The following is a 16,401-nucleotide window of genomic DNA, read 5'->3' on the forward strand; positions in this document are numbered from 1 at the left end:
GTACATACATACATATGTAAACCCAAACGTTTTTTTAATCTATAAAACCCGATTTTTTTGAGATTACAGTACGTGCAAACATATTTATTCACAAAAAATAAATATACAAATAAACACATCAAATCGCTGACATAGCGCAAAGCGCACACACATAAAAGTAATTACGTGCGAACAATGAATAAAAAACCTGAAGAAAGCAAAGTCTTAAAAAATCTGCAAAACAAAAATAATTTCAATATAAACTCATACATATCTAAAAATAAGAATTCAGTATTCACGCTGCAGCGCTGGGAGTTGCTTTTTCAGCTAAAATCTGCACTTGAACTTCATTTCTTCACTCACACTATACTCATTCTAAATAAATAAAACTAAACAGGGCTGACCGCTCATTACTTGAGCCCACTCTCAGATTGTGTACTATTTGTATTTATGTGCTTTTGAATGTCAGTTCTTATGTGTCATGTTCGAAAATCTTGCGAATCGTTCGCCCCATTGGCGCACTTCATTTCGACTCAAACGAATTGATGCGCAATCTAATCCCATCAATACGAATCGCATATAAAAACTCAACGTTCGCGGTTTTGACAGCTTAGTCGTTGTTCTGTCGTTTGCGTCTTCACATTTGTGTGTGCTGTGATAATTAACAAGTTCGTTACTCAAGTCTTTCGTTTGCCAAAAATTGTACGCTAATATTTGACTGAAATAATAAAAATTAATTATCATCATTGTCATTGTATAGCTAATGAACATTTTTGTTTATTTTTGAAGATTTATAATAATTTAAGTGGGGAAAAAAAACCGAAAATATGAAATTCTTTGTTGAATGTGTAATTGTTGTTGCAGCGGCTGTGTTTGCCACCGCATCAGCTGAAGCCGGTGAGTAATTTCTTCAGCATCATTAACAGTTAGTGGAAAATCTTTATTCAGAATATATTTGCATAGTGCGTGCATATTGTGTGTGTATGTATTTCTTAGCGTGTTTGTGTTTCCGCTTATGAATACAAAAAAAAAAAAAAAAAAATCGTTAAACAATTGTTGGAGTAAAGCTCAACGCCAAGCTATGAAACATCTGCAAAATGAAAATAAATTGTTTATTAATATTTCAGTTGAAGCGTGTTTTAAGCATACCGCAGATTTATTACATCATCATCAGTTTTGGGATTCACCAGAGCTGAACGTGCTTTTTAAGCCTTTAGCTTACTGAAGTTTTCACAAAGGCGTTACCATAATTGAAATTTATTAGTAATTATTGATCAGTCATTGTTCTGCAGATTGTTTGGCTTTGGTTTTTTCCATTGACAGGTTGAAATTTCATAATTAAAAAATATATATGTACATACATATGTGTGTATTATTAAAATTTAGAAATTGCGAATATACAGCCTGTGTCACTTTATAAGCGCACCTTTTATTTACAAGGCTTAATATTTTTGTTTTTTTCCTTAATTTTAGTTATTTTTTTAATAAAATATTTTTTTATTTTTGAACAAAACCATATTAACCCATATTTCAAACTTTATGCAATATTAAAGAAATCAACAAACTTTCGCTGAGATTTGAAAGTTTTTAATTAGATTTCTTAGAAAGATTTTTAGTATGCAGTTTTGTAGTCTATTACTTTTAGTACATACAAATATAAGTTTGAGGCAGCTAGGACTTAGCGTTGATTTTTGTGTTGCACAAAGTTTGGATTTATAAGGTTTTTGTTAAAAATTAAACAACATATGGATATCTTAATAAAAAATAGCTAAAACTAAATAACAAACAAATATGCAATTTGTTAAAACTTGAAAATAATTAGTGCGCTTATAATTTTGACACGGGCTTTATGCACATAAATACATTTATACATACATACATCTGTGTGGGAAAAAAAAATTGTAATTAATAATATTTAAATATAGGTAAAATATAGAATTTTTGCAGAAATTTTATTACTAAAAGTTAAATGAAGTTCATATTTAAAAATATACGAATGTATAGATGAGCGTAGTATACATTATTAGGTACCCAGTCGGAAAAATTAGGAAAACGAGACGCCCTTTAGGAGTTCTACAAGTTCCCTAAGAAGGTTAAAATTTATGTATGAAATTATGCGTTTTTTCGCAAAAAAGGCAAAAAAGCGGAATCCATACCAAAAGTAGGTATTTTGGAAATGCTAATTTTTCTAGAAAAATCAAATAAAGGGAAACCACTTTAATAAATTGAAAAATTTTCAATTTGTTGATTTTCCGTTTTCTCAAGCAGCTTTTAAAATTTCTCTGCCCTTTAAACACAAACTTTATTCTAAAAAAAAGTGCTAAACTCTTCTTATCTCTTAGACTGCATACCACCAGATTCATTTAAGAAAAAATTACTTTAATTTTGGAATTTTGGTTTCACCAATCAAGTTTAACTTGTTTTTAATTTTGATTTAAGTTACCTATGCTCTTCACTTAAATAAAAATTAAATCAGCATAATCATACTTAGAGATGTCACACGTGTAATCAGCTGATCAATATAATAATAATAATAATAGATTGGCGCTTACACATATGTTAGTGTTTGGCCGAGCTTCTCCTCCGATTTGTGGCGTGCGCCTTGATGTTGTCACACAGAGCGGAGGGACCTACAGTTTTACCCCGGCTCCGAACGGAGATAGTATTTTTATGAGAAGCTGTTTTTCATGGCAGAAATACACTCGGAGGTTTGCCATTGCCTGCCGAGGGACGACCGCTGTTAAGAAAAAACCTTTTTCTATATTTTTATTCGATGTTGCTTTGACCAGGGTTTGAACCTTGGCGTTGCGGAGTGGTAGCGCGCACTGCTTACCACTACACCACAGCGGCCGACCAATATAAACACACCATAATATTGTGTATCAGCTGTTTACTGTATACCAGCTCTGCTTTTTCTATCACTTTTAGCACGGTTAAGAGCTTATTGAAACTGAAAAAATTTAATTGGGAATTAAATAAAACATTGGATTAAAATTTATCTCCACTTAAATGAGTTTGGTGAAACGCAGCCTTAGCAGAAAAAAGTATGAGCTAAGCTACAAAAAAGCTCAGTCTTGCTACACGCATGGTCGGTTTTTCATTTCAAAAAATTTAAAATCTCCTGTACCGCTAAAAAAAGTTTCTAACTTCAAAAAATAAAATTAATTTGTTACTTTTAGAATAGGTGGCAACCTTAATAAAGAATATTTTCAAACTAAAGTTTTCCTTAAAAGTCAGTCTTTTGACACTCATATTTTAATATTTCGCTTAACTTGTGTATAAATTCGACTTTTAAAACAGGTGGCAGCCCTCATTAAAATTAGTTTAAAACTAAAATCTTTTTACATCTCATTCGTCTGACACTGATACATATTTAAGTTAACTGATGAATTTAATTGAGCTTCATTTTTTAAACAGCTGACAACTCTCCTAAATACCGCTCAGTTATACATATTTTTTTAAAGCCATTTAGCTTGTTTCCAATACTTTTAGTAATCCACTTAACTTTGCAATTGGTGGCAAATAACTATTCAAGAGGTGACAATCCTCTTGAAACATCTAAAATTTCTAAAGCTTCAAACTAAAGATTTATTAACAATCTTTCGTTTAACACCCATATCTTAGTATATCAAAGAACTTGTGTATAAGTTAACTAAATTGACTTTAAAAAGAGGTGGCAACCCTGTTAAAAATATATACACTACCTTCATAGACCTATGTCGTCTGGCACTCATTATGATACATACTTCAATCACCTAATTGCCTTTATTCCAATTGAATTAAATTTTTTAAACAGGTGGCAACCCTCCTATACTTAATATAATATAAAATAATTTGAAAAGGTGGATTGGTAAAGTTTTTCGATTCGGTGCTACTTGTTTGGTTAGTAGAGTAGATCCTTCCCTTACATAGATCAACACAGGCTCCACATTAGGGAGTGGCCCTCAAGAGTATTTAGATATTTAAGTGCTCCAAAGTTTAACGTTTTTTTTTTTTTTGCATAAATAGCCTGAATAGCCTCATAATAACCTGAATGGCCTCCAACGATGCCAAGTCGGATGATATCGGTGTCCAAATGACATACCCTTCACGGGAATTGTGCGCCTGACAATCCTCTGCTGCAATGAAGCGTATCCATGACACTGTGAATGATCAGATGCCTTCAGCTGTTTTGTGTCATGAGCCTCATGCTTCATACCATTATATGCCATAAGCAGTACCAACTTAATAAAACAACAGCGCAATCAATGAATTTATTTCTTCGGCCGCACTTAAATTTGTGATCTTCGTCAAGATTCCCTGAGATGCTTTCTGTGAGATTTTAACTTCATGATATCTGATAGCGACCCATTTTCGTCGGATATATGTACATTAGGGTGGTCCTCAAAGGTAGGAAGCAAATTTTTATATCAGATTTCCTAAGCCTCAACCTCTACGTCAAAGCTACTATAGTCGAAATAATCACATATAAATTTTGGCCCCCATTAGAGTCGGTTAAAACCTGTCGCCCAGGGATACAAGTTCAGATTACCCTGTCAAGAATCCTTCGACTATAGTAGTATTGATTTTGGATAATATATGAAAAGAAAAAAATTGATTTTTATTTGCTTAGCCTCTATAGAGGAGACTGAACTTTGCCCCCCTGTGCGGCACCCCATAACGGGTTCCAATCGGGACCAAAATTTATACGTGGTATAACCGATTGAGGGGGTGAGACTGAAAAAATTTTTCATTTGGGTTTAAGGACCACCCTAATGTGCATATGTATAGTTCTGCACATAAAATACATTTCGAAATTTTTTGTTGAATATGGTAACTTTTTCGGGTGATTTTGGAATCAAAAATCTATAGTTCTCCGAGTTTCTAAGTGAAGTTGGTTTTTTGGGATATACAATATAAATACAGATGATATATAATTTTCAAGTCAAGCCAAGTCTAAGTCTTGCATAACTGAGCTTTAATAATTCTGAAAAAATTGAGTTTTTATGAAATTTTTTTGGAATTTGCTAAATTTTCCTGATTTGGGCACATTGACTTATATGGCTTGTGTTATAGAATTTACTATATTATTTTTTTTTAAACTGAAGAAACGTATCACGGAAAACATTGTGAAAATTGTCAAAAATGAAAGTGCGCTATTTACGCGAGCGCCACTGTAATATGTATAATCAAAAATCTGGGAAGTCAGAGATTCGTTTTCTGCGATATGTGCCTGGTATAAAAGGTTAAGTCGCACCAGAACCTAGCTAGGGCCTATTTACTTGTTTTTCAGAGTTGATTGCTCACTGCCAATGACACTCGTATAAGGGAGCTGCAAGAATGCAACCTGTGAAGTACATATATGTATTGTATAAAGAACGTGTAAAAAACCAAAGAAGCAGTCCAAGCTATTTTTACTCTTCTAAGACACAGAGTATTAGTTTATAATTTATTTTACTAATGCTATCGGTTTGACTCTGTGTTGGCAATCTCAGATGAAATCTGGAACAAGCCAAAAAATTGTTAACAGATGCTTTGAATTAAAAAAAAAAATAAAAATACTTAAATAAATTGCTATGCTTCCAATTGCATAGGAGGAAAAAAAAGACCGACCCTAGCGGAAAAGTATGCAAACAGATTTTATAGTAAATAAATAGTTAGCTTTAATCGTCGGCATAGAACTTAGAAGCATAACTAATAATTACACCTAGCCATAAATATCTGAACCTGTCTACACCATTGCCATTATTATTAATAATAGAAATTATACTATTTATAAGTAAGATGTGCTGCGACGTAAATATGTACAATAAATATTGATGCTAGACCAACTGCTCGCTGGCGTAGAACTTATCTGCAGTGCCCGGGCTGATTGATTAAACTTACCTAATCAGTTACATTAGCAAAGGGAAAACTTGATTTTCCCATGATTACTCAAAAACATTTCTAACGATTCCAAGTAAAAAGATGCTTTTAAAATACTTGAAAGAGTAAATGCTTTCCTAGAGCAACATTTCCAAAGAATTGAACGCTTTCAGATTAAGCTCGTGCAAAAGTTCATTGCTTAGCTATTAAAATATATAAAAAGTACAAAAAAAAAAAAACACTACTTGAAGCGTAAGTACACACAAGCGTACAAACTGGTATTCTATGACTACTCAAATTGAGAATCTTAACTTGCACTCGCGAACGAAGTACAAGGTAATAAAAAAGAAAAAATTCACAAAAATATGTAGATATGTATACGCAGATTTTAAATACCTGATGTTTTTTCGTGTAATTCAAGCAGGAAAAAAAAAAACGAAAGAAGAAAAATACGAGAGCTTAGAAAGTTGGCTGCGAAAGAGATTTTGGCGATGGGCTACTTTCGCCACTTGAACGTCCATAAGTACCCAGTTCATTAGATATAAAATAAGGAGAGTATGTATTTTTTTTTGGAACTCAAATATGTAGAGCTCCTCTTTTAAAATAGAATTTGCTGGTTATTGCTGGTTTGTGAATTAAAGAAACGATATATACATATGTGTGTTTGTACAGTGGAGTTTCGCTCACGCGTAGAACAATAAGTGGAAAATCGTCACAACCCAAAATGAACTTCAGTATTTTGCGATAACTCATTCAAAATATAATTTCGCTCGTATTTTTTCGGCCGATCAGCTTCGTTAATTTTTTAAAGTCGTTCATTACTTCTAATTGTGTTTTTTTCCTAATAAGCTTGCACTTCGAGTTATAGAGCTTTCACTGTATTCCGATATTTTGCTGAATAAATTAACAAAAACAAAAAAAACAGTAAAGAAACGAAATCAAATCACAAAAATATTGTAATAAAGCCAAAGCAGCTTAGCAAGAAAAAAAATACGTAACAAAGAAATCAGCTTACACTTCTACATACGTACATACATACATGCAATCAAACAAACAAAAAAACCTAAACGAACATGCGCGTGTAAATTTGAATCTATTCAGACTTTATATACCCTGCGAAAGCCGTTCAGCCAGTGGAGGCTACATCAACAATAAACAAACAAAAAATATCTAAAAATAATAAATATACATTACAATATCGAATGTCATTGGGAGTCATTAAAATCTGTCGTTCATAACAGATTATGGCATAATTTTAATTTTCATAAAGTTTTTGCTTGCATTTGGAATCAAATTTTAAAATGTTTCTTTTTAAACGACTTCAAAAAAAAAGGAGGAAGGTTATCAATTCAACGGAGTCTTTTTCGATTCACAATATATCTTATAATAAAATAACGGTTACCAAATTTTTAGGGCATTTGTAACTGCACCAAAATGTTGCCAAATGCACAGAAAATATATAAATAACTCTTATTATGACCTTTGAAATGCCTATAGCCATTTTAACTTGTATGTTACATTGAGCAACTTTACGATTTTAAGCAAGGGGAATTCATATAAGGTGGCAGCGGTAGTGCAAAACCCAAAACTGACATGTATTTTGTTTTTGCTTTCGGTACACAAACGTCATCAAGGAAGAAAATTCCAACGCTCTTACTTTCAGTTCTGATACTTTTTCGATAACTTTTTTCGAAAAGGATCATAGAGAAATTAACGGCGCTCCAAAATTTTTATATAAATAAGTTGTGTAGTCAGTGGTGTTTTTTGCTTAAAAATTACTTGTTTTCTTATATTTACAGATGCTGGTTATTTCATTCCGAAAGCTTTCTACACACTCGATGCTGAGGGTCATAAGACACAATCACATCCCGTTAGCCCACACGTAAGTACAGCGAATTGAGTGTATCTATTAGGGGTAGTCAGTTATCATATATTTTGGGTTTTGTGTGTAATGAATTGTGAGTTCGCAAGTGAATTGATTATTTCAGGAATCCGAAAGCGCCGAAATATACAAAAAGGACTAAACAAATGAGAGTATGGCTGACTTCCAAAACGCATAAAACAATGCGCTCAAAGTTTTACATGTATTTTTATATGGGAAAAATAAAGTTGTTCGTTGCAATGGTATAGAGTTTTTTAAAATCAAGATTTTTCGATCGGAAAACTCTGGTTCTCTTCAGGAGACTTTCGGTAATAATAAAGAATTGTTTATTTAACCATTTTTTAATACTTACCATTGCATTTTTCGGGGTTTTTGTGGTTTTTTGGCGGACCTATAAATTATAGTTGCGATGAACAAATGGTTTTATAAACCATCGGGTATTATTATTGTTATTTCCTGCAGATAAATAGAGTTTTCTGGTAGAAAAATATTGATTTTGAACTATTCTATACCATTTCTACGAAAAGTTGTTTTTTCCCCATATAAAATACATAGCAAATTTTGGGCGCTATGATCCACCTCTAAATATTTTTTGATTTCAAAATAAAAAAGGGGTATATTTTTTTCGGTATAGAAAAATTCTAAGGGGGTGAGAGCATAAAAATTCCGACTTTACTTTTTCACATGCATTTTTGAACCACCTCAATGAACATATTAGTATAAAAGCGTGAATGTATTGCTATATTGTCTTGTATAAACCCAAAGTAAGAATGTCAGGGGCAAAAATATGTCGATGTATTTCTTAGATTCGATGGGTTGAAATGTACATTGATATTTTTCAACACATCGGATTTGCATAAAATTTTTATATATTATTTCACAACAATTTGATGAGTTAAAGCTAGAGCTCTTTTTAAAAATCGACCATACGGCTATTCAATTAGTCGATTAGTCGATTAGCAAATTTTTTTACGGTTGCTAGTCAAATAGCAGTCTGAATTACCAACAAATGAGGTAATTCGCTCTCAAAATTTTATATGGCGAATTACGTAATTCGAAGGGTAATTGGAGTACGAATTACGAATGAGAAAGGGAACTACACAATTGGGGTGTCGTGGGACAGCCGTATTAGCTATTCGACTAATCGATTAGTCGACTAACAAGACTAAAAAATTTATACTTCGATGCGTCGACTATTTTCATAGCAAAACATCGATATTTTGGAATAATTATTTGCGTGTTTACCGCAGAAACTCGTTAAGTTAATAATTCAGAATTAAATTCAAATTAACATTTACAAAAGTACTCAATATTATAGTTATTTTCAATACAGACATCTTCAAACACCCAAAACAACTGCTTTTCTAATAGGGATTTTTTAACTTTTCCCTAAACCGCGTAATTGACGAGTTTCGGAAATAGTGTACCAAGTGCAGTAGGATGGACCAATTGCAGTTACCAGTCTGTTTTTAATTCTAAGGGCCAAATTTACTGGCCCTAAGTTGATTTCTACAAATTTTCACGAATTTACTTCAATATGTTGGTGTTGTTGGTATGTTGGACAATATTTTTGTATGGAAAAAAACAAAAATATATATAAAATCAACGCGATGAAAGGGAAATTAGAAAATTTTTAATAAACTTTTTAAGGTTGGGACAAGTAGTAGCCTAGTCGAGTATGTAGATTAAAACAGCATTCTCAGAATTTTTAATTGACCCTCAAAATCTTAGGTCATCTAATGATGAAAACCTAATATTCGGTAGGCTGGAGCTTACACTTGGCCTTAACTTCATATGTACACGTATACCTATGGTCAAAATAATATCAGCTTAAAGTTCATTATTCTTTTATAAAAGTATAGCTCGATATATAACAACAAGCATATAAATCCAAATTTCAAACTTTGTACGAAAATTAGAAAAAATCTAAAAATTTCTAGAAAATAGCATCAAAGATTCAAACTTTTTAATCCAAGATAAAAAATCCGAGATTTTGAAATTTTGTAATTAACTGGCATCGTTAAGAATTTTCTTCTATATACAAAAATTAACAAGCATTCTTTACAAGACGAAATTACAACTCACGGAGTTGCTATCAAACAAAAAAATGTTTGCAATTTTGCTATACGGGTTGCATTTTTAGACCAAGTTGGGTATTACAAATACTGGACTTTCATTTTGAACCGATCCAAACCATTTTTTGTAGTGAGTTTCGGTTCGGTTTTGGCAATTCAAAATAAAAATGGTTCGGTTCGAAGCCAGAGAAAAGCGGCGGTTCGGTTCAAAACCGGTTTGCAGCCCTGCTACAAACAAGCTAAATTTAAAAATATTTTGTTATACACAATTTTAAAGGTACATATATACATAAATCTCATTTTCACAACATGTTTGAATTTTAAAATTGGATCAAAAATGAAAGCTCTTAATAGATAAATGCACCAAGTTTTTTTTTTTTTTCTTAATACATAACATAAAAATGGAGGGTTCAGGAACTATAATAAATCTATTTTCATGTTGTACTCGACCCTGCCTACAACCTACACTAACTTGGTTTCGGGTATATTTCGTGATTTTTTTTTTTGTAGCACCGTGCCATTTCCCTATATATCGAGAAGTTATGCACATAAAATTCTCTGCTATGACTCGTTTTCTTTGATAAATATGTGTCTATATATATCATCACGTCACTACAAACGAATAAAGGCGCGCTAGTGTTTTGACGGCGAAAAAAGGCGCAGAAATAGATTTTGCGAAAAAGATGCTTATGAAAAACTTCGGCGAAGTATGTTAAGAGTCTAGGCGCTGAAGTTTTTTATTCGAGGTTTTTCGTCGTCAACTTTTGAGCTCGCGCCTTTATTCGTGTCTAGTGACGAAATACTTTCTTTTAAGAAATAGTCAGCTTTTAAAGTGAAATTTTTTATATTTTCTTAGCTACTTACATATTGCGTTAGCTAAATTTATACTTTTATCCCCACAGACTGCTAAATACCTGCATCGCTTACGTCGTCAAGTTTTCAGTTCGTCCTCATCTTCATCCTCTTCTGCATCGTCCAGCAATGGCGGGCCGGTCTACTTCAGTACTCATAATACAGTATCGCATACACCAGCTGGAACCACAAGGTAAGTGTTAACGGGTTATTTGGAGTTTTAACTAGTTATTTTAAGTATTTAAAGAATTTCATATTCTTCGAATGTGTATTTATCATTTTTTGGTTATATAAAAATTGCCTATGGGGATTTTTATTTGAAGTAGAATTTTGGTTTATTTAGGAACTATGAAAGAGAGACTTGTTGAACTCGTAAAATATTTAAAAAAAAAGTTCAAGTCATTGCTAATGGCTTTTACTAAGAATTCTACAACAAAACTTTATTAATGACTATCCGCCCTAAGTTAGACAGGCACACTAAGCATTTCCTGAAGGAGCATCTAGCCGTAACCAAGGATGTGCAATCACCGAGTAGTTTTTCACCTCGACCGGGTTGTATCTCTAAAAGCCAGCACTCTTTTTTTTTGGTTTAAAGATCCAATTTCTTTAGTCAGTTTTAAAAAGTGTCGATTTTATATTTCTTGCGACTAAGCTTATGTGTGTAAGTGTTCGGCCGAGCTTCTCCTACGATTCGGGGCTGCGCTTTGTTGTTGTAATACAAAGGGGAGGGACCTACAGTTTTACGCCGACTCCGAACGGCGATTGTATTTTTATGAGAAGCTGTTTTTCATGGCAGAAATACACTCGGAGGTTTGCCATTGCCTGCCGAGGGACGAGCGCTGTTAAGAAAAATTCTTTTTTCAAAATTTTTTTTTTGCGATGTTACTTTGACTAGAGCTTGAACCCAGGCCCCGTGGAGTGTATGGAGTATTAAAAATAAATTATCACCACACCAAAAATCGTCAGATGATCAAAATTGTATCGAATTTGTATTGAATCGAATTTTATATTTAATGAACTAATTTATTACCATTTTAATTTTTCCGCAGCTTTTCTCAACGCTTTGGGGATGATGGCTCCTCATATGATTCGGCCCTCAGTTCATCCGGCGTGGGTGGTGGCGCGCACAGCTCATCCGGTGTGGGTGTTGGTTTGAGTGCGGGAACTAGCGCTGGATATGATAACAGTTATGGTAGCAACTATGCTGGCGTTCACTTTCCCACCGGCAGTAATAGCTACGGCGCCAACAATGCTGGTTTTGCTGCAACAACAGGTGGTGGGAACTACAATACCGGCTATAATTCCATACCAGTGGCCAGCAGATTTGGCTCATCGGCTTCGTCAAGTTCATCGGTCTCATCCAATGGCGGCCCGGTTTATTTCAAAACGGAGCAGTCAGTGTCACATACGCCAGCCGCTAATGTTAAGTAAGTATCTATTTTTTATGAAAAAGATTTGTGTAGTGTGTCGTAAAAAAGATAAGCCTAATTGAAATTAATTTCTCTTAGTAAATTTAGCAGCCGCTTTGGAGACGAAGACACACCACAAACAGTCAGCAAAACCGTCTCAACTAGCGGTTATATAGATGAGAAAGGCGTTCACGCTAAAACCACCACCACGAAAAATTAGTTTATTTAAATTCCTAATTGAGCATTTCGCCTTTTATATGTATTTGTAGTAGAGTTTTTTCGCAATAAATATATGGTATTTATTTTCAAACATTTGATTGTGAGTTTTATTTTCATAAGCGTGTTTAAACCTATTCGCTTTGCTTCCATATTTAATTCGAGAAGGCAGAACAGACATAGCCCTTGTTTTTACCGTACTGTCGATGTCGTCGGCATACGCCAGCAATTGCACGCTCTTATAAAGTATTATGCCTGAGCGGTTCAGTTCAGCGGCTGTTATCATCTTCTTCAACATCGGATTAAAGAAATCAGACGAAAGGGAGCCACCTTGTGTGAAACTTCGTTTGGTATCCAACGACTCGGAGAGCTGCTTCTTAATTCCGACGATGCTGGTGGTATTGCTCAACGTAATTTTACCCAGCCGTTTCAGTTTCACAGGGATGTCGCGGCATAAAGACAAATTTCCGTGGTCTAAAGTCATACTGATAAGACCCAATCAATTCGTTGACAGTGGGTATCAGTATCTCACACATTATACTCGATAACACCTTAAATGCGAAGCTTAGTTGGAGGAACGGCAGTATTGCCTTTCTTGTCATAGTATGGCGGTGGGACATCGACTCCGTCTTCATCGACTGGGGTTAGGGTTCATCTCTTCCACTGCTTTCAATTCTACTACTACCATTCAATAAGGCCGAAAAGTGTCTCCTCCATAAGTTAAGTATGTTTTGCATATCGGTCACTAGGTCCCCTCTTCTGCCCCCTACATTGGTCCAACAAGGCTTGCGTCGCCCTGTAGGCGGAATCTCTTCCACAACTTCTTCGGCGGCGGTAAGTAATATGCAGAAATCGTGGTTCCACTGCTTGCATATGTCGGTCTGTTGAATAGGGCTCCTTAGAGCAGGAGTGAGAGTTAAATGGTGAATAAATTAGCCTTCTGTCGTGATAGTAGCTTATCAATGTTGAGCTTTCTTTGCATTTCTGGATGCACTTTTCATAGTGCACAGAGCCCTGCCCGTATATTGGGTGCAAAAAGTCAGTGGTTCGAGTCGATGTTTATCCCTGGGGGTGTACGCACATCTAAAACATTGGAAGCGTACCTTCCGCCTATTACAACATGATCGATTTAGTTTTTGGTTTTTCGATTTGGAGCCAGCTTGATCGATCTTTTTATGCTTGATCCTAGTACTGCGTACTAAAAAGTTTTGGACCTTGGCGAAGTCAATCAGCCTCAGTGTGTTTTCGGGTCTTTCGTCGACGGACGTAGAAGTATAGAAGGTAATGAGTAGGCTGGTGAGCTGGCGAAGGCAGGAGCCGGTTTGGATGAATCCGATATTCCAAAGAGAGATGAATTCGTATTTCCTTGAACTGGCTAGACGCAGGTGGTCAGATATACAGACCTGTACAATATAGAGAAAACTATGGCCAGACTACAACAAGACGAAGACGAAGATCAAGGCCAGAGGTTTTCAGAATTGTAGCATCCATTACGGGGCACTGGCCGATAGGCAAACAAATGCGACAAAAATAGGACTACTTTCGAATACTAGACGTAAAACATTAGGCAGAAACTTGGTAACATCACTAACAGAACTATCAGGAGCTACCATTAGCGAAATCGGTAGATGCATCAGACAAAATGTCCCCCGGGAGAAGTGCTTTAAAGTGGTTTAAAAATACGCTAATTGTGACCTAGACACCACTGCAACCAACCAAACAAATTTGTAGAAGAAAAAAATCATACCGATATTATTGATAATGTGTACTTATTGGAAGGATACGTCTACATACATAAATTTTCAAGATAAAAAGAAGTGTGAAAGGACTGAAGTATTCAGCGAAAGCAACGTACACGAAAATCCTGATGTCGGTGGAAGTAGCGCGTCAGAAGAGAAGTTCCAAATATTGTCGAATATTTAATTAGTATCAGTTTTCGGTGTGTTAATGAGCGAAACACACAACAACCATTTTGAAGACTGCTAGAGCATAATCAAAGACATAAGAGAGAAACTACAACTTTATATTCAAGCATGGTAAAGTATATTGGTATACTTAAATACATACATATCTGTGTTCGTATGGAATAGTAGCTAATGTCGGGCTGGCTGGCTTTAGTATTATTCGGCATTCGCTTTATTCTTTAAACGACAAGAAATTTTTTTATGAATCTTAATAGGAATATTGACTTGCTTGTATCGGAACTATTTCTTGCACCTTTATTTGCCAAAAGTACTTCAACGTCTCGGCGCCAGTGAGTTATTCGATGGAATTTAGACCGCGTGAATTATGGCCGCGTTTTTATTTGTTCGGCGGCCTAATTTCATTTTTTTCGCGGCCTAATTTCACTTGGCAAAATGAGTTAAACCCTCGAGGAATACACGCGGTTTTAATTCACGGAGCCTACTATTGCATACGAACACAGCTATGTATGTATCTAGCTCATTTTGTATATTTCAAACTTTCACAAATTTTACATTGTACTCTGCAGAAGTGAGAAAAATGAATAAGATGCACGCATTATGGCCATAAAAGTGTTCATATTCATCGGTTTAAAACCACCAGCGGTGAGCTAAGGATTGAAAAAAGGAAGTTCTATATGAATTTTGTGTAATCATTTTAAACATAATTACTATTATGACATCTTAAAAAAATTTATCAAGAACAATTTATAAGAATTTACCGTCAAGGGACGTTGACTTCTGCCGATAATTAGTAAAATACATCTACGAAATTCTTTACCGCGATCCATCCAGTTAGTATTGTAGGCGACTTCAGCTACATTTACACTCTTCAAATCGAAAGCACTTGAATACATACATACATACATATGTGATGAAAAATATTAATTTTACCTCATGAGCGAAAATATCGGCCAGCCAATAGGTTAGAAATATTAAAATAGTTAAAATAAGTAAAATTCCGATGCCCTTAATCAAAAGTGGCAAAGTAAATTCCTTGCGGTGGCAAAGGAACATAAAAGAAAAACATTTAATTAATTTAAAAGCAGCTTATCAACTAATTTTGTTGTAGTTTACTCACCATTGACGTATAAACTAACATCATGCAAAGCGTAAGACAGTACAAACTTGCGTCTAGCAAACTCATTAACGAAAAGAAGTCCTCCAAGTCTTCGCGGAATCTTAAAGTACAGTTTATTATGGGTGCATTTTTTCTTGAAAGCGCATTCTGTCTTATCATGCCATACTCACTTGATGATCCGCATATGATAGGCCACGCATAACTTTACACTCTCCAATGCGTCCTTTTCATCCATTAAACATAAATCTGCCAATTTCTGTTGTAGATGTCTAATTGCGAAAATGCCGAAATATATGAAGATTAGCAGAAAACTCACATAAGGAATATATGAGCAGGTTGATACGGGAACAACCCAACACGATTGCAAGAGGTACATTATTTCATATGCAGGGCTCTTATGAAAATCGATGCCTGGTAACTCGACATCGGCCACAAATTCTTTGAAAATATATACATATATACAAGTTTTAGTTTGGCTCATAAAATTCACTATTTTACTTACTGCCATAACCAGTAGCTATTGGTTGAAGCGCAATAAAAAAATTAACAAGTATCACACAACGCATCAAATATTTGGTACAAAAGCGTGCCTTCCAAGTAAGTTCATGCAATTTTTTCAAAGCGTTTTGATCATTTTGATGCTGAAAGTAACATACGCATAATACATATGAATGTCTCTCACTTTATACCAACCAAAAACCAAATTGGCTAATGAAAAATTGCATATTTACCTGTATTTCTTGGTACCAGTACTCAATTACGTTGCATAGGTCCAAGAATTTACGTTGCTTCGTTAAGACCACCATAGCGCGCAATATGGCCGTGAAGCAAACCATGGTGATAAAGAAGCTATATATATCTTCTTCCAAATCATTTTCACTCAAACAAAGCGTGATTCCGATCATCATACATATCACCACCGGCACAGAGATTAAGAGATAGGCCAATCGTCTCTTTTGTTCATCCAAAAAGCCTATGCGTATCCAAATAGCTAAATTCCAACTGAATAATTTTGTGGAGAATTGCATTTTTTCACTTAGCATTGTTTGCAATTTTTTTTACTTTTCTGCGCGGCGTCTGCACAATTTGTGTGTTTCGCAAG

The 16,401-nt window shown here is 34.6% G+C and overlaps 2 protein-coding genes across 3 annotated transcripts; one reads left to right on the forward strand and one right to left on the reverse strand.

Moving 5' to 3' along the window:
• The first annotated feature begins 538 nt into the window (after positions 1–538).
• LOC118751348 (uncharacterized serine-rich protein C215.13-like) lies at positions 539–12,350 on the forward strand. Of its 2 annotated transcripts, none has more exons than XM_036486153.1 (6): positions 539–681; positions 769–876; positions 7,623–7,705; positions 10,683–10,825; positions 11,682–12,059; positions 12,141–12,350. In XM_036486153.1, exons 2-6 carry the CDS (start codon positions 807–809, stop codon positions 12,259–12,261), a joined length of 795 nt encoding a protein of 264 aa, XP_036342046.1. In that variant the 5' UTR covers positions 539–681; positions 769–806; the 3' UTR covers positions 12,262–12,350. The 2 variants fall into 2 exon arrangements, with proteins under 2 accessions (XP_036342046.1, XP_036342047.1); XM_036486154.1 differs by having other exon boundaries at positions 539–647.
• Positions 12,351–14,730: 2,380 nt separating this feature from the next.
• LOC118751351 (odorant receptor Or2-like) lies at positions 14,731–16,135 on the reverse strand. The gene is made up of 5 exons (XM_036486157.1): positions 16,031–16,135; positions 15,802–15,940; positions 15,470–15,737; positions 15,300–15,399; positions 14,731–14,829 (listed from the first exon to the last, which is right to left on the reverse strand). Exons 1-5 carry the CDS (start codon positions 16,133–16,135, stop codon positions 14,731–14,733), a joined length of 711 nt encoding a protein of 236 aa, XP_036342050.1.
• Between the last annotated feature and the right edge of the window lie 266 nt (positions 16,136–16,401).

Source organism: Rhagoletis pomonella, unplaced genomic scaffold (genome assembly GCF_013731165.1).
Source record: "Rhagoletis pomonella isolate Grant_MI unplaced genomic scaffold, Rhpom_1.0 Rhpom_scaffold_00658, whole genome shotgun sequence".
Taxonomy (NCBI): Eukaryota; Metazoa; Arthropoda; class Insecta; order Diptera; family Tephritidae; genus Rhagoletis; species Rhagoletis pomonella.

What these genes read in the sequence shown, in the direction of transcription:
- LOC118751351 (XM_036486157.1), bottom strand. Translation starts at nt 16,135, where the DNA reads ATGGTTTGCTTCACGGCCATATTGCGCGCTATGGTGGTCTTAACGAAG. An exon ending in ACTGGTACCAAGAAATACAG is followed by an intron (nt 15,941 to 16,030) that starts GTAAATATGCAA and finishes TGTTACTTTCAG; the next exon opens with CATCAAAATGATCAAAACGC. An exon ending in TATCATATGCGGATCATCAA is followed by an intron (nt 15,400 to 15,469) that starts GTGAGTATGGCA and finishes CTGTACTTTAAG; the next exon opens with ATTCCGCGAAGACTTGGAGG.
- LOC118751348 (XM_036486153.1), top strand. Translation starts at nt 807, where the DNA reads ATGAAATTCTTTGTTGAATGTGTAATTGTTGTTGCAGCGGCTGTGTTT. An exon ending in CACATCCCGTTAGCCCACAC is followed by an intron (nt 7,706 to 10,682) that starts GTAAGTACAGCG and finishes TTATCCCCACAG; the next exon opens with ACTGCTAAATACCTGCATCG. An exon ending in ACACCAGCTGGAACCACAAG is followed by an intron (nt 10,826 to 11,681) that starts GTAAGTGTTAAC and finishes ATTTTTCCGCAG; the next exon opens with CTTTTCTCAACGCTTTGGGG.